General features: G+C 46.7%; 2 protein-coding genes across 3 annotated transcripts; both read right to left on the bottom strand.

Moving 5' to 3' along the window:
- On the bottom strand, positions 1–7559 carry GOLPH3L (golgi phosphoprotein 3 like). Of its 2 annotated transcripts, none has more exons than XM_053474939.1 (5): positions 7365–7559; positions 6500–6691; positions 2172–2303; positions 873–987; positions 1–461 (listed from the first exon to the last, which is right to left on the bottom strand). In XM_053474939.1, exons 2-5 carry the CDS (start codon positions 6665–6667, stop codon positions 34–36), a joined length of 843 nt encoding a protein of 280 aa, XP_053330914.1. In that variant the 5' UTR covers positions 6668–6691; positions 7365–7559; the 3' UTR covers positions 1–33. The 2 variants fall into 2 exon arrangements, with proteins under 2 accessions (XP_053330914.1, XP_053330915.1); XM_053474940.1 differs by having other exon boundaries at positions 6500–6677; positions 7365–7558.
- Positions 7560–9315: 1756 nt separating this feature from the next.
- On the bottom strand, positions 9316–18205 carry HORMAD1 (HORMA domain containing 1). Its single transcript, XM_053474405.1, has 15 exons — positions 18172–18205; positions 17897–17946; positions 17237–17381; positions 16952–17015; positions 16476–16512; positions 16150–16170; positions 16028–16054; positions 15820–15887; positions 15246–15394; positions 12547–12803; positions 12350–12410; positions 11675–11826; positions 11078–11158; positions 10056–10136; positions 9316–9852 (listed from the first exon to the last, which is right to left on the bottom strand). Exons 1-15 carry the CDS (start codon positions 18203–18205, stop codon positions 9766–9768), a joined length of 1314 nt encoding a protein of 437 aa, XP_053330380.1. The 3' UTR covers positions 9316–9765.

The following is an 18205-nucleotide window of genomic DNA, read 5'->3' as shown; positions in this document are numbered from 1 at the left end:
TTTGGGTTCTTCCATTTTCTTCATCTCCAAGGATTAAGATTTGTTGAAGGCTGAAAGCACAGCCCAGATCATTTCCGAGGCGTTGGCCTTGTTCCCTTCCACATCTGGGTCCAGATCAAATAGGTCTTTAGAGCGGTTCATGGCCATGTCGTACTTGTCATCTGGCAGCGTAGAGAAGGCATTCTCCAGTACGTCGGAAGAGTGCGCCAGCACCAGCAAAGCCAATGTTCTCTTGTCCATGCGATGCGGGTCGTTGACCCACTTCTCCAGAAGACTTTCCTGCAGTTTCTTCACCAGGCGCTGCTTCTCTGTGGTATTGGTGACTGGGTGGGTGGTCATGTCAAAGAGCAGGAAATTCTGCTTCTCCGTGGTGAGGATGCCTTTCTCCACCAGGTTCTTGGCAATGCGTTCTCGGACATTACGCAGTTGGTACTGAAGCTTGAATGGGTTCCACGTCTCACCTGGAGTGAGAAAACACACGTTGCTGGTTTTCACAAGGTGCTCACGCGATATACTGCATATCAGAAAATGTCTCGGTTAATTAGGACGGTCTGCGCTGGTGAGGAGGCCTCTAGAACCATCCGAAAACTATTCTAGACCAGTGCTGCTTGGTGTTTGAAAGGGACAATCTGTTGGCCCTCAAGCTAGAGTTTTATAAACTCATAACATGATGTCAAAATAATGCCCTTTGTGGAGCTGCGGACTTCTGTATAGAGGGGGTATTTAAGGCTCGCTATAAATAAAACGTTCAGGTCCGATGTACCCCATACCTGCTCTGTCATGATGTGATATGGTTTGAGGCCCAAACAGTCCAATATGGAGGGACTTTTGTAAGATCCCGAGGTTCTCCTTTGGCATCCTTCGCCTCTTACCTGTAAGTAACTCTATCCAGCTCTGAACGGTCTCCGGAGGATCTGTTGCTTTCATGTGTTTGATGGTTTCATCCAGCAGAACGTCGCCGGTCAGGGCTTCGGACTTCAGCAGCACCTGGACATTCAGGCGACACAATAATAAATTCTCACTGGATTTCATAAAATTCTAACCAATTCATATTTTTTTAATGCTCTTAGTTTTTAGCAGTCTAGAAATTGAGTTATTAAATGTGCTGAAGTAGTTCTATGTCCTAATCAATAGAAAGCCTGGGTCTTAAACCCCTATGTCTTATTTGTAAAGGGACATCACCCCTGGGGTGGTCTTCGCCTGTCTCTGCAGCAGGACGACGTTTTCCAGTAAGTCAAAATTCTACAGTTTTTTTTCTCCTATTTTTGTGATTTGGGGGAAATACTTCATGCTTACAGAAGTTGCCCCTTCGTCTGCTGGCCGGTGAGTCGATCACGATCGACCGTTCCAGTAAATGACTCAAAAAGTTACCGTTTAGGTCTTAACATCGACGTTATCGACGGTGAAAAAGAACACTTTGATTGTTCAAAGGCCGACCTTGAAATATTACCGATAGGAGATAAACCACCGACACCGAGGAATTGTTCTACGTCCAGACAATACAGAGTACAGATTAATATGCGATAAGCACGGGATCCTGGCCAGGGAAGGGTTAACGCTTCTCAGAGGGTTCACATTACAACGGATTAAAGGTGCCGTTCCACTTAAAGCATTAATTGAACGGAATAGCCATGCTTTTCTATCGCACTTAAGAGGAAGCCGGGGAGACTGAAAGGCCTGCAGCAGTCTCCAAAAGAGATCCCTTGGCGGTTGAGTCCCGATTAAGGTTTGAGTCTTTACAGCGGGACTGACGCCATAGAATGTATCGGGAGAGACACCTCATTATCTCTAATATTTAATAGTGAATTCCTTACATTTCATATAAATTCATAAAAGGAGCTCCGTTTGTAAAATGACCATTTTACTGACTACAGTCACGCCATCCGTTCCTACAGTCAGTAAAATGAACGTCGCCTCGTCAATTAAACTGTCGGCTTAACGTTTTAAGACATCCCGGCAGTTTTAATTGACAGATTAGCACGTAACTGCCCTCTGACTTCCTGATTGGCTGCAGAAACGAGTGCCCGCCGTGCCCACAGGCAGGGATCAATACCTTAAACCCCCCCCCCCCCTTTAGCTCACCTGGCAGCCCATCCCAAGTCGAGGGGCTTTTTCCTTTGGCCCCGTAACATTTCCCCCGCGCGCATACGGAGGAGACGCGGGCGTCTTACCTTCCGATCCAGCAGCCGTTTCCTCCGCAAAGTTGCCGCCTCCAGCACGACGCGTCCCCGGAGGGCCAGCTCGATGAGAATCCCCCCGCGCAGGCCAGAAGAGATGCAGTCGTTCCAGAAAGACGTGTAGCCCTGCGCCAAGAACACGGGACGGCGTGAAAACAAGTGACAACCGGAGGAAACATTCAATGACGCAACACGCAGAGTCAGATTCTGGGGCCGGAGATAAATAATCCGTCTGCAGCCTTCTGAATATTTATATAAATATATATATATGTGTTATTTTCTGTATAACATGCTGTACAGCGCTATAGACTCTGTTGGCACTTGATGAATCCTGCAGACGTTTAGCACTATACAAGACCCTCACCTGCTAATTTACATCTCCGACATCTGGACCCTGACAACTTTTAAACTATGCATAGGAAAGTACTCGGGAAGGATTATATTGGTCTTGGTTGTTCAGGGGCCGCGTGGGGCCGGTGGGATGTCTCTAAGAGAACATGAACTGTATTATGAAACCGTGACAATCGCATGATCTCTCAGACATAAGAAAGATCGTATAATAACTATGTATCCTCACCACGCCGCGCTCGTTACCGTTAATAGATACGACGTTATGGCGGCCGGCTGACGACGCGGGACGTCCCTTCGTCTCCGACGCGTTTTACCAGGAACTTCTTAGCAATAGTCGCTGGCAGATAACCGGTTAAACTGTTCCTCAGCGATTAACACCGTGATATTTGCATAGCAAAGACACTATGACGGAAGCCGTTCTATTCCTGTGTGCCAAACCTTTAACCCTTACAGCCCGTCCCGGATGTTACTAACACACTGCGCAAACACGGCGACGACGGCTGGCGTCACCGGATTGATGATAGTTATGGATTACGTGCCCTAATACAGAGAAGTCTAACCCCCCACGGGGGGACATATCTCCCCTGCTTAGGAGGGGCAGTCCTGTTTTTCCTCCCCTGATGCCCCTCTGTGAGGCTACAAGGGTATCACAGGGTCCTAATTCCTAATCACAACTCCAAATATCAGGTGGGATGGTGAGCGATACTTTTTCTCTCCATGGCCTGTAAGCCTATGGCACCCCTGGCACCCCTTTGCTGGGGCAAAACACATTAAGAGCCAATAATACTCCATAAGCAGCCAGAGCACCCCTGGTTAACGGGGCGGCGGTCACAGGGTTAATGCCCTTCCTTCCACCTGCCTCTATACAAACACTATCTCCCAGGACGTCCTGTGGACGCCCCGTCCGTCTGGTTTGGCCAGCGGGGCCGGTTTACAGAAGAGAATGGAGGAATCAACGGGGAGGGACCGGCCCGGGTTGGAAGGCAGGTGTGACAAGTCTACTGATCGCATTCCGACAGCCACCTGTGAACATGGCTTACAAAGAGTTAAACAATAAATTGGCACTTCCGGCCGTTAACCGTTTGAGACCCAGCATGTACAGAAATGCATGGCTAAGCCCTCTGGCACACCTAGGAGGTAAATTCCACCACAGGCGGACCGGATACCAACCAACTGCCCCCAGCTCTACCAGATTGGGCTCCGGGGTAAGAGTGTCAAGCTCCACCCCGCCGAGCAGCCCCAAATCCGTGGGCCATCTGCTTTTCTCTCTCTTAACCCAAAGCCCCGGATCATTAAACCGCACGCAACGCAAACACAGCGGTGTCATGAGCCACATCCCTGTGTAGACAGAACAATGAAACAATGAGGCACCTACTGAACCGTCAACCAGAAGTAACCCTTATGTAACCCTACGTGTATTTAATGTGAATCACCATTCATTCTGCGAGTCTCGTAGGCTCTCTGTGACGCAGGAGGCACGGGGTTAATCACACATCACCCTTTAGAAAGACTACGTGAGTTGCCTTCAAGGAGCGCCTGATAAAGCGCACCTATCCCTGAATTAACCCTTTCTCTTCAGGGACAGTTAATACGCGGCTCCCATACCCATAAACTTAATGTATCCGTATCCCTACCCATCCACCTCCCCATGGCTAAACCCAGAGCGCACCACGAGTGTATGTATGTGTATGGGGGGGCGTCAGAATGTGCGCAGGCGTGCAGGCGAGTGAGCATCAGAATGTGCGCAGGAGGGCGAGCGAGCATCAGAGTGTAGGCATGCAGGCGAGCGAGTGTCAGAGTGTAGGCATGCGGGCGAGCGTCAGAATGTGCGCAGGTGTGCGAGCGTCAGAATGTGCGCAGGTGTGCGAGTGTCAGAATGTGCGCAGGTGCGCGAGTGTCAGAATGTGCGCGGGCAGGCAGGCAGGCGAGCGTCAGAGGGCAGGCCGGCGAGCGAGCGCCAGAGGGCAGGCGGGTGAGCGTCAGAGGGCAGGCAGGCGAGCGAGCGTGCGTCAGAGTCCAGTCGCTCTTCCTGCTGTATAGTCCGACTGATCTTATTGATAGAGGACGCAATGTTTCCAGACTCGCCTGGGATCTGCAGGGTGGGAGCGAACGCCTCTGGTTACATATTAAAGACGAGCCTCGGCGGCGTGTGTTTGGAACGTCATCAAACAGGATCTAAGGGGAGGCGGCGGAGACTCTCCTGCCAGAAGGCAGCGGCCCAGCGGGGTACATATTACTGCGGCTACCAGCAGGGCAGGGACTACCACCCCTGCAAGGACGGAATCTGCATTTATGGGGTAATCAGGCACTTATAGGATTCTGACAACAAGATGGCATTAAAAATAAAAACAACAACATTAACAACAAAACTAAATAACAACAACAACAACACTAAATAATAACAACAATAATAATCTGTGTCAGACTCTAAATGGGTCACCAACACCAATTTTTGTCCCACCTACTCTGCTGAATCTCACCTTCTTTACCCCCATTCCTCGTCGTGGCAAACGCCCAAATAATTCTTTACCGGGGACACTTAACTGTCATGTGACGAAAAAAGCAGGCCCCGATAGGCTGTTGCTATAGAAACTCAAAAGGCTTCTTAAATGTTTCATTCTCCGCTGTGTGGGACAACGGAGTAATAATACAGACAGTAATTATCTTCTATTACCAGGTCAGGGAGCCGCAGCGGATTGCCACCTAGCCAATCCAACACATGACTGGGTCATACATGGCCACTACATCCAACACAGGCAAAATAAATATATAAATATAAATATATATATATATACACACACAAATAGATTGTAAGCTCACAAGGTCCTCTCCTCTTTCTGTATGGTTTACCGTGCGCTACCGCCGTTATTTTAATCTGTCTGTTAGTTAATGCCGCGGCTGACGCTATATATATATATATATCGTATATAATAATAATAATAATGAAGATCTGGATATAATTATAGAACAGTAATCTGTATAAGACACAAGTCCTTTTATTAAGGTCTTAAATGTCCATGAAAAAGCAGGGCACGTGATTAATCACGATTTAATGTGATTAATCTGTTAGAAATGTGACCTGCCGGGTATGGCTTGCTAATGAAGCGTGTGTTCACTGCTGCCCCAGATCACCTCGCCCTGACACATCTGGCCAAACTCACCTGGAAAGTTCCCCAGCAAGCAGCGATCACGACCAAGTCACGACTGGAATATCAGGATGAAAATATCAAAATAAAACCTTGTTCGTGTCCCAGGGGTAACTCGGACCGTGCCGCACTATGTAAAGGCTAACGAGGGAGGTAACATTCAAGGCACAGAAGAGGAGCTTTTTTCGGAGGAGGAGAAATGTTAGGAGAGGACAATCTAAAACCAGATGGATTGTAAGGAAGTTTTACTTTACAAGGGGAACAGCCTCCCAGTAGAAGTGGTAGGGGGTAATACAGTGAGGATATTAAACATGCATGGGATAGACTTATGGCTCCTGAATCTAAGACGAGACCGACGACTGATTAAATCTTTACAGGAGGAACAACGGGCAGACTAGACGGGCCAAACAGGGCCGATCTGCCGGGAAATCCTATGTTTTTAAGATCAGACGACACAGATCGGATTAAATATTTTATGAAGCCCAAAAATAAACAAGGGGTTTGGAAGCTGGGGCAGGTTACAGAACAGGACCAAACGAGGGACCCCAATAAACAGCTGGCAGCTAGGAGCCATGCCTGTCCTGCTGCGTCAACTAAAGAACCGCCAACTAAAAGACAAGAAACGCCGATTCGCTGGTCTTTTCAGCCAATCAGGTGACAGCTTTAGACAGCGATCGGAAAATTCACGGTCCCCGAATGTACTCGAGGCTTGTCACAGCTCTCAAAAGCCACTGATGGCCACCAAAACCTTCGCGCTCTATCACTTCCCCCTGACTAGCACTCCGCCCCGACACTTTGGGTGAGAAAAGACTCTAGTGTTTGTACCTCTTTGTCTTTAAGACCCAAAAGCAGCACCTCCTCCATGAGAGTCAGCCTCATGTCCTTGCAGTCTGCCGAAGCCTCCTCGTCTTTTTCTTTGCTCGAATCGTCGGAGTCCCCCCTCTTATCGGGAGCCTCGTCCGTTCTCCTGCCGCGCCGGATTAAGGTGGTCATCGTTATGGTCCTGCAGATAAAACACTGTTTAACAGCAGAACGGTTAAAACAAAGGAAACGGGGAAATAAAAAACCTTCCCTGTTCTCAAGGACCACAATCAGACCATCAACTGCAACCCCCCAACCCTACAAAACCAACAGGAAAAGACTGCGTCCCGTCATAAAGGGAAGCTTTTGTACCAATACTATCGTTATTATCCTTATTATTATTAATCTTTATTTATAGGGAGCCAAGAATTAACACAGCGCCTCTTACAGTCCCTGCACGCAAAGGGATTTAATTTGGTAACTATGGCAACCCGCATGTACTGGTGTCTTGGGAGAAGAGCTAGCATTCTAAGAGACTTGGATGACAGTAGTCCAGTTCATTGGGATCGCTAATATTATAAAGTAATCTCTGATCTACCCAGTCAGTGGGGCTGAACTGCCGGATCTGCCCTGTTACCCCTTCACCAGCTGGTTACTAGCCATCGCCGGCCATGTTTCTTCTACATTATTATTCCCGTTTGAAATATGTAAAAATAACCATAATAACATGACATGTAAACGTGTGACCATTACATGGGTGGCACGATGAATAATACCAGTGCATACATGTACACAGACATGTCCTCATGCACACATGCGACATTAGGGCACACACCGGTGCCCACGGGGGGCAGATAGGACAGTAAAAGCCCCCCGCCCCGTCTCTTACCTCCTCTCCTCTTACTTGGGCTTTTAGAAAAGTTCACTTCCTGGAATCGGACACATCAACTCCGGCCAGGAAGCGCAGCCTAACCTGCTACTAATCCGCGCTGACGTGCGGGCCGAGGGGACCAATCAGATGACTGGGGGCAGAGACGGCCCGTCGCACGCGTCTTCCAAGCTTGGCAAAAGATGAGTCGTCGCTGTGACAGAAGCTCCTCGGCCAATGGGATTGCAAGGAACCACTGAGATGCGGTGCTAGGGCGCCCCCTCGCGGCCGTCCAGCATCGGCCATACTGGTTAAGGGAACCAAGTGCAGGGCGGAAATGAATCCAACTCAATAGTATATAACAGGAAAATATACTTTTATCCCTATTCCCAAGTGTCCCTGATCATAACATTGGATTCAATTGTCTAAATGCTTTGCTTCCAATGTTTTAAAGGGCCAGAGGGACAATTTTGGGACACAGACAGAAACATGGCCCATTTGGCCCGTCTAGTTTCCCCATTTCTCTAGCTGTTTACATGTGGCTGAAGAGAAAATGTAAAAGTGGTTTTGTGAGACTGTCAGGGGCATTAACCAACTTTTTAAGTGACAGGTGAGCTGGCCAACACTCTGGATCAGCTTGTGCTGCTCCGAAGATAGTGCCCCCATCTCTATATTCTGGGATCCAAGAGAAGGACATCAGGGGAGGAATGAGTGACAGCGGGATGTGGGTCCCAAAACAAGGACTGTGCCTCTTTAAACAGGGACATTTAGGAGATATGATACATACCAATCCCTTCAGCTAACAGGCTGTAATATAATTGTATTAAATGATATGATGCATGCGACACAGCAGTAAACATAACGCTCTATAAATCATTTTTGGTGTAAATCATCCGCCTGATGACAGACTTTAGTTTCCATGGAAATGACTCCTTTCTGCATCTGCCTCTGTACCCCACTGTTTAAGAATTTGCTTAAATTGATGAGCTGATAGTCATGTACCTCTCTTGGCAGCTTATCTGCCCCTCCCCAAAATCAGGGTGACATCGTAAGACACGCAGGGGGTATGCTGGCCAGATGTGCATTCACAGCGCAAGCCTGCAATAAATCATGCATGCATCGTGCATCCCCACGGCCTCCTGCGAGCCGGACCCTGATTGACTGGGGCGCAGGAGGCCGTGGGGATGCACGATGCATGCATGATTTATTGCAGGCTGGCGCTGTGAATGCACCTCCTGCCGGCATGCCCCTGCGTGTCTTATGATGTCACTCTGATGTCACCCTGATTTTGGGGAGGGGCCCTGCCTGCGGTAAAGAGTTTATCTAATGGCAGGACGTGAGGTCATGCATGACAGAACACAAGGAGCTCATGAAGAAAAGGGGAGATCTTGCGGCTTCCGGGGACCGTATCTGGTACGAGAGACCAATGGTTTGTTACACTTTATGGCCATGTCCGGTCACCAGGAGCCGTTAGGATAAACATCTGGATAACGCGTACCAAACACAAGAGCGCACGAATGACACATGAAACGGCCCGTCGAGCTACAGCTGAGAAGGGAGGACCTTAGAACACAGAGCAGGAAATTCTAATATGGCAACAACCTATCAGTGCCCGCTTTTTATGTCACACGACAGGTGATCCCAGCAGACAATTTGACTTGGCCAATAAATTCTGTTTGGGAAATGTTTGGGTGTTTCAGATACTAGGAATGAGACTTCCAACGCAGGAAGGGTTAAAAGGGTATCGCCTTCAAGCACACTACACCTACCACCCAGCCCCTGGAACGTGCGTGAACTGCGGCACTAACACCGGGGGGCTACCAACATCCCGACAGTCATGGGACCTATTCCCACGTCCCCAACCTTTGATCATTCTTCCTCCCCGTACATTTAGTGCAAGTGACCCCTGATATATCCACTGCGGTTGCGACCGCTGCGACTTCCCGTGTAACGGAATGATGAGAAACACGCATTATCATCTCAAACTATATTTTCAGTAAAACGTGCCTTCATCGGGTCACATCACTGAAATGACAGCATTTAAACATTCTGTAATAAGCAGTAAATAAAACAGACTGCCAACGTACGTAACGCGCGGATTTCATGTTAGAACACGGACATGTAAATGACACGCAAGCTCTGTTTATTATAAGCGTTCCAGCTGTAATTATAAACACTGCAGGATTTCCTACCAGGTACACGCGTGTCTTAATCACTCCGCCAGAACCACGCGTGTGCCGCTCAACCCCCCCCCCCGGGCAAGATAATTTCATGCATGTTTGTCCCCGAACCCAGATATCCTGCATTCTCATGCGCTTAAAACTATCCATATATTCAAATATTTTGGGAAAAAATACTCTTCCAAATACAAACCATCTCTTCTTCTACACAGAACGTTAACCAACTACAGAACGCAGCGAAGCTAAAACAGGTCTTTTGGTTCGCTGAACTTCCTTCTCTTCGGTCCGACTGGTTCATCCTGACTCCGGGGGATTTCAAGCGGCTGGATCTGACGGGGAAACGGAACATATTACGAGCGGGGATGAAAGAATACAGAATACGGGGACGGTTCATGTGTCACTGCATGTAACATTTGGGGTGTATAGCTAAAAAAAAAAAACTTCGGTCTATGGCAATAATTGCTTCAAAAAGCCACATCATTAGTAACTTTATAGAAATGTCTATGCTTCACCATCGTTCCCACAAACTCACTGCTTTAACCGGCTGCCTGGTCTTCCGGCTCTCTCTGGCGATAGAGGTGGACGACGTTCCCTTAGCACCCAGATTCACGGTCTACAAGAAAAAGAACAGCGTTTGCCGGGGGATTGTGATGTTTTTTCCCAGCACGTCTCCTATTTCTCCACTCGAAGGAAAAATAGAACAGGTTTGACATTTCTACTAGTTGGCCAATGTCGCAGACGCTAAACATCCCGACGTACCATCCGCCCCGGGATAACCAGTGACACAAGGAGGAAGACAGAGGTTCTGTCGTGCGTTTGGAATAGAGGGTTCCATTCAGTAGCCGTCACAGAACATTTAATACATGCCAGGTCATGCCGCACGTCCACCGGCCTCTACGTGAAGCGGTATTTAATCACATTAGACATACGTGTCTATCTTACTAGCTTTACGGCAAATTCTCTCGTCCTGAAGACCTGTGGCATAAGGAGCTCGAAGGAAACGAGCAGGGTCAAGTGTTTTTCAAACCACCTGCATAGTTTAAAAAGAAGAATCCTTCAATAAGGATGTTTACTTCTTTTTGAGCGCAGGCAACAGGTAAGAAATCCGAGAGGAAAGGTCACGCCTTATCTGCCTGGGCGCGGGTACATAGCTATAAGGAAACCAAATAAAGAATAGCGCTAGTTTATGGCTCCACTTGTCATGCTCCATCAGAGGGAACCAGGGCTAGCAATCAAAGGGTTAAACATGTGAGAACCGGTTATAATTTGCAGATCGTTACGCTTGCCGAGGTCTATTGTGTCTACAAAGCACAAATCAGTCTGGGGGAGACACCAGGAGAAACTAAACATTTACTGGATCCGACATCGCCGAGCGGCACCGCATGTAAATGAACTACTCGGCCGCAGTAGTTCATCTGAATATGGTGCCACGCGGTGATGTCATAACTGCAGGACAAATTTTATTTCCTTTGCAAAGTCGTTTGGAAGTAATGATTAAGTGAGTACCATTAAAAGGCTTGCACCATTACTTGATGATTAATCATTTGTACCAACCACGTATGGAATGATTCTCCCGCTCCTAGTCTTACGGGCTGTGAACAGGGGGCAGGCATTCCCTCGCCGAGACTCTTCAACCTATAGAAAAAGAAAAATAGTGTTACCGGGGGGGAAAAAACAGGTGAAACGACGACCGCGGAAAGTTCATGAAATACATTTAATTGATATGTTTTGTAGGTGCCATGGCTACCTGGAGTGGATTGAAATAACACTTAAGGCTGGGAATGCTTAGAAATTATATCTTAAAACTGTTTTAGTTTTAGTTATAAACATTTTGTATTTCAGGTATCAGTGAAACCGGTCCCCTTCATCCTACTACCCATGTTGTACTTCACACTTGGTTTCCTTTCGCCTGCAAAGCTTCAGCAAATGAACCCATTCACGGTGCAGGGCCGTGTCTGTATACTCCGCTGCGTGTGCTAGTGAATGAAGAGCCTTTCTACCCCCTCTACAATTACATAAAGTACCATTTGCTTATAGCTTCCCAGGGCAGACAACGGTTGTTAGACAGTGAATGTTATGCGTGAGCGTTAGAATGAGGGCACAGGCTGCTTTCTATCACTAATTACAACACCAGAACAGTCGGAGAAATACCTGAGCGTGCGCATTCTGTGAGCTCTCATTCTCAGAGTTTTCGTCCTCATTCTCATCAGACGTCACAATATCGTTCTCGTTCTTATCAGACTTCAGGACCTCGTTCTCATCAGACTTCACAATCTCATTCTCTTGACAAGTCAGACTTGGTTCTATAAAGAGATTATAAACCATAAAACAATAATTATGTTTTATTGGGTAAAAAGGTACCAAATGTAATACAAGCAGACTAAGATTCCCCCGCAGGACCATGCGCCAGTTCCAAACCTGCGAGTGCCTTGAAGCGGGCCTGACGTTAGCCTAAAAGCCAGTCCAGCCTTACGAAAAGACCAGAAACATTGATTTTAGCAGTGGTTGCAAAAGGCCTATTAAAGCCGTCCTTCCTGAATAGGGTAATGTGGTTATTTTTAATAGGAAGGGCACAACTGATGAGTTTATATAAAATGATAACACAAGACAGGAGGTGAGCAGGCTTTTGAATGAATGATGTCATAAGCCCTTGCATGTGATACTATGGCACTTCCTGTGTGTGTTGTATGACGTCACGTGCCCTAAAGCCTTGTTTTGACTAATTGAATCCCTCTTCTGCATTTGGATCACAGGGACAGGAGTTTTACATTCTAAGCAAAGTCTAAAACAATCTTGTGTCACAAACAATGTAAGTGAACGTTTTACCTTCAATGTTCACAGAGCCATCGCCATCCTTCTCCCAAGTATCAGCTGCAACTGGATCATCCTTCATAAAGATAAGGAGAGAGAGAGTTTATTCTTCCTGCGGTGGATATCATTTCTCGTCATTTCGCGCTTTTTCTTGGGGAGGACGGAATGAGCTGCGTAACAAACCCACTTGTGGAGACATGAAACTATCTCACCTGTACGGGACTGTCGGGTTCCCCCCCGCAATTCAAATCCAGTTTGACGGATTTTTCAGGCGATGTGGTTTCTCCTTCCCTCAGGATGGTCTTCTCAACGCTCTCGATCCTGTCTTTCTCCGTAGTAACTTTAACTTTCAACACATGAAAAGGAGTAGCCACTTCACCCACGTTGAGGTACATGGGCTCCCCTTCAAACATCATATCTCCACAAGTCCCTTCTTTGAAGCCGGGAGGATGATAGTCTGCTGGAGTAACTGTGAAAAAGCAAAGAAATTAACCCAAACCGTACCCCACGGGACTTACCATAAAGGCAGCACTGAGATAAACCAAGGGATGTTTGGCTTATCGCTTCTTTATGTGTTGTTATTTGTGACAACCAAAGCCACATTTAAGGTTATAAGTAGAAATCATAACTTCATCGCTGTTTCAGACTCTGGTGAGTCAGATTCAAGCTACACTGAACCATTGCCAGGCGGGAGAAACTCAGGAGAGCGAGGGGTTTCCCAGGGTAGATCTCCTGAAATAAACCTCCCGTTCGAATGAAAACACAGTTCAGGAAAGTCCATAAAAGTAAGCTGGGAGTTTAATGAATGCCGTCCCTCCCCACATACATTCTTGCTGAATTAATGGTGAATGAGTTTAGTTGACATGTTCCGCCAGCTCTTGCACTGCAATGCTTATCTGTAACTCATCAGTAACAAAGCAGCTCAAGTCAAGCATGATACCCGCGATATAATGTAGTTCTACATGTGTGTCCTTCAAGGCTGCAGCTGGAGTGTTCTAGACATGTAAAGACTGAGAAACGGGTTTGGGTTTTTGAATGAATTGCCAACCATTAATAAAATGGTCTTGTTGCTAAAAATATGTGATTCTGCCCTCCCTGTGTAATGCATTCACTATGCGCAGCGCTCAGACAGCAGGGAAACAGAGTACGAAGCAAAAGGTTGTCAGCTCAATGACTGACCCTTTCATGTAAGCAACTATATAATGTATGTAACCTCAATGACTATACACTGTATAGACGTACATAAAGTGCTGTTGTTGTCTGCACTAAGAGCTAATGAATACATGGGTCGGATCTGTTCCAGATACCAGCAGGATTATTAACTAGAGCTGAAACAACGAATCGATAAAATCGATAATAATCGATAACGGAAATCATCGATAACGATTTCCGTTATCGATTAATCGAGTGATCAATTCGTTGTTGGAGCACTCGGCTCCTTTTACTTACCTCCGCGAGCGTTCCCCGCTTCTGCTACACGCTCTGCAGTCTCCGCCTTCTAGCTACGTGACGGATGTGACGCGTTCCGGAGGTAAGTATTCTTCATGTCTATGTGCACGGATCGCACAGAGCCACTCGCACAGAGCGAATCGCTCTGTGCGAATGGAGCCACTCGCACAGAGCGGTTCGCTCTGTGCGAGTGGCTCCACTCGCACAGAGCGGTTCGCTCTGTGCGAGTGGCTCCATTCGCACAGAGCGGTTCGCTCTGTGCGAGTGGCTCCATTCGCACAGAGCGGTTCGCTCTGTGCGAGTGGCTCCATTCGCACAGAGCGGTTCGCTCTGTGCGAGTGGCTCCATTCGCACAGAGCGGTTCGCTCTGTGCGAGTGGCTCCATTCGCACAGAGCGAACCGCTCTGTGCGAGTGGCTCCATTCGCACAGAGCGAACCGCTCTGTGCGAGTGGCTCCATTCGCACAGAGCGAACCGCTCTGTGCGAGTGGCTCCATTTGCACAGAGCGAACCGCTCTGTGCGAGTGGCTCCATTCGCACAGAGCGGTTCGTGAGTGTGGGTGCAGGGCAGAGTGGGGGTGGGGGTGCAGGGCAGAGTGGGGGTGGGGGTGCAGGGCAGAGTGGGGGTGGGGGGTGCAGGGCAGGAGACTGGGTGCAGGGCAGAGTGGGGGTGGGGATGCAGGGTGTGAGTGTGGGTGCAGAGCAGAGTGGGAGACTGGGTGCAGGGCAGAGTGGGGGTGGGGATGCAGGGCAGGGTGTGAGTGTGGGTGCAGGGCAGAGTGGGTGCAGGGCAGAGTGTGAGTGTGGGGGCAGGGCAGAATGTGGGGGCAGGGCTGGGTGCAGGGCAGAGTTAGAGACTGGGTGCAGGGGCACAGTGCAAAGTGCTGGGTGCAAAGTGCCAGTGCTGGGTGCAAAGTGCCAGGGCTGGGTGCAAAGTGCTGGGTGCAAAGTGCCAGGGCTGGGTGCAAAGTGCAAAGTGCTGGTGCAAAGTGCTGAATGCTGGGTGCAAAGTGCTGGATGCAAAGTGCCAGGGCTGGGGCAAAGTGCTGGGTGCAAAGTGCCAGGGCTGGGTGCAAAGTGCTGGGTGCAAAGTGCTGGGTGCAAAGTGCTGGGTGCAAAGTGCTGGGTGCAAAGTGCAAAGTGCTGGGGCAAAGTTTCTTGAACAGTAATAGTCCACCTCTTTTCAGAATGTTTGGGGTTATTTTGTTTCATAAATATTGTGTTTGGGTTCTTGTACTTTGAAAATATTGTTTTTTATTACATCATAACAAAATAAGAATGTTAATGTAAATTTTAAGTTGTTTTTTAACATCCAGTTCATTAAATTCTTTTAAATAAACGAAAAATTTGCATATTGTTTTTTTTTATCCGATTAATCGATTAATCGAAAAAATAATCGGCCGATTAATCGATTATTAAAATAATCGTTAGTTGCAGCCCTATTATTAACGTCGTCGTAATACCTTCATCGTAATAAAAAAGCTTCATCGTCAAACAGACATCACTTGACAGAGGCCCCAGATTTTGCATGAGGATGTACAGCTTGCGGATAAGCATGACACTGGCTTTCCTGATATCCGAGAAGACAGACACAGAGCTGGCGCCTTTAGTGCTGCAAAGAAGGAATGTATTAAGAAACGTCCACAATTATAAAAGGGGGTTTACAGGCGCTCAACGTCAACGGGCCTGCGGAGAATGCGACTGTGACTGAGAAAAGCTCAACACACAAGGGAGAAAATACCTAAACAATGGGTCTCAGACGGGCCTATACTGCTTATGTCATCAAAATATCAGACTAACCCCGTCCATAAGGGCTGTCCGCACCCAGAATATGAGACAAACGCCCCGCCATGAGGGAACACACAAGACAGCAAGCAAGGGGTCATCTGGAGAGGCAGACACATTCATAGAACACATTATTTCTAGTCCATATTCTCCTAAATATAATTTATGGACTTATATTCACTGCTTTATTAACTTAAGTAAGGATTACCATACACACATAACAGGCTAGTTATGAAAAGGAGAGCCACTGACCTGGTGAAATCCATGGCAGGTCCGCTGGCGGTGTACTTGAATTTAAACTGATAGCACTCTGTAAAAGTCTTAGGAAAGAAATCGACTTCAGTAAAAACCCGTGTTACGGTATTCTACGGCATTTTATAAAAAATTCTAGAAGCTTAAAGTTAACGCAGTAACAGGTTTTTGGCTGTTAGTGAACCGCATTACCAAAGAATCTCCATACCTGTGGATCGTCTGGGTTGGTGTAAATCTAAAAGGAAATTCATTTTGCATTAAAGAGTCCAGAAATATATTATTTGTAATATATAATAATCAAGAAACTTGTATTGGTAATGGTATACTTACTAATAGTACAACCATTCTGAGCTGCATGTAACAAAAACAGAAAAAAAGCAATTAAATAAGATAATAAAAATCTATACATGACCCCCCGATCTCCTTTTAAATATTAATTACTAGCACGCTGCGGATACACATAACTTATTACATTCGATCTAACGTCTGCTGCTCCCGATCCCTAATTCTCGGTGCTTTGTCTCACAAATGGAAGGGAAGAAGTGGACTCAACAAGCATTGTTCATTTAAACTTGTTATTTTAGCAAGAAAAAGACACGCCAATATTCCCTCGAAACACACTTCGTTGGCGGAAGAAACTCATCAGGAATACTTACGTATTTTCTCCCCAAGGCATCGTAGCACCCTAACATCCTAAAAATAAAAAAAAGTGCATTTTTTATTTACAAAGGACGCATTTTCTAAGAACGTAAGCGGCCACCTGCAATTGTGTGTTTGAATCCTAAATTATGCAATTTGCCCCAAATCAGCCACAAAACGTATTTCTAAAATCACTTTTACTCAAGTAGTACAATCAGGAGCGAAACAAGAAGTCGCACATGAGCTGTAAACGCTTAATACATTAAAGCAGAAAGGTTAAATGTATTTAAAAAATCCCTTAATCTGTGGAAAATGTACAAGTATTTGGCTAGCAGCTTGTAACGGCATCCTTGTTTTTCTTTGGAATATGTTATGTTGTGACAACATTCTTCTTGGCATCTAACATTAAAAATAAATATAAATATTTCATTTAAAAACAAAAACAAGCATAAAAGTTATACTAATTTACCATCAAGTACACTAAATATCTCACCATTTCACTAGCTGGGTAGAGCCAGGGCATTTTTTATCCTCTCTAAGGATCTTCACACAGATGTCTATAAAACAACAATACAATATTAAGTTTTAATACATTCATTTTGATCCAGTGGGCCTCCCAAACTTGTCCTTCTTCCTAACTTTGATATAGGTTCCCTTTCTGTCTGTCCCCTCACACCCCATTAAGCAAATGATGCTTTTTCCTCTCCCGACCCCCTGGTGCTTCGCTTTGGTTTTCCAACATGTTAAAGGACGCTGGGGGGGGGGGGCTTGGGCTTACCTTCTATGTACCTCGTCCCAAACGCGGACTCGGGAAACAAGCCCCTCAGGTAAGCGATACAGGAGACGGAAACCGCGAGGAGCCGCTTCACGAGGAACAGAGACTGTTGTTCTGTGACTACACGACTTGGAAGGGCCACCGAGTTCTGTAAGTGCAGGTCAGTAACATAGGTCAATGCCAGGTATAGGCAAAAACATAACTTGTACTTTATTTCACGACGACACAATCATTCAATGCTTTCCCAAAATATTAGAGGGGGGGGTGTACAATTTGTTGGGCGTTGAGAACTCGTATAGATTTCAACCCACTTGAAACTCATAATGAAACCTCATTCTTTCAACAGAGGGAGAAAGAGCCTTCCTTGAACTCTAGGAAACAATCTCTCCTGAAGCCATACCATAAACCGAGACCCTAGTGAAGGAGCTATGCCATAAACGTTTTGTCCAAGGGTATCATTGGAATTTTGGGGCCAGATACCACTAAATAATCAATATAACAGTAAAGCAATGGTTACCAACATATAAAAGAGGAGTTTCTGTATAAGGAAATCTGTGGTAAGAGACAACCCCTATCGCTACCAATAGAATGATCCAACGTGCACTGGAATGGTAGAGTATCTATACAGCGGCGATGTGGATCCGCCACGGGGCCTGTACGTACCACCGCACTTCTTTGCATCTGAGCAGTCGCCATTTTCAGGTCTTCCCAGCCTGTATTAAGACAAATAACGCGATTTATGACTGCAAGCAGAATGGGATGACTATTACTTATAACCAAGGGAATAGTTAACAGGAAAAAAGAAAAACATATAGCGCAGGACAGCTGTAGAAGAACATCGGTGCCCAGTATCCTCCTCGGCACGCCCTAATATGTACCCTCTATCCACTTTAGTATCATGGATGGCCAATTCCAGCCATCCCGCCTATCCTCCCTACGTTTCTCTTCTTCTGAAACCCACACGGGGTCCAT

This window comes from Spea bombifrons, chromosome 9 (genome assembly GCF_027358695.1).
Source record: "Spea bombifrons isolate aSpeBom1 chromosome 9, aSpeBom1.2.pri, whole genome shotgun sequence".
NCBI lineage: Eukaryota > Metazoa > Chordata > Amphibia > Anura > Pelobatidae > Spea > Spea bombifrons.
This window is presented reverse-complemented; position numbering and strand designations above follow the sequence as displayed.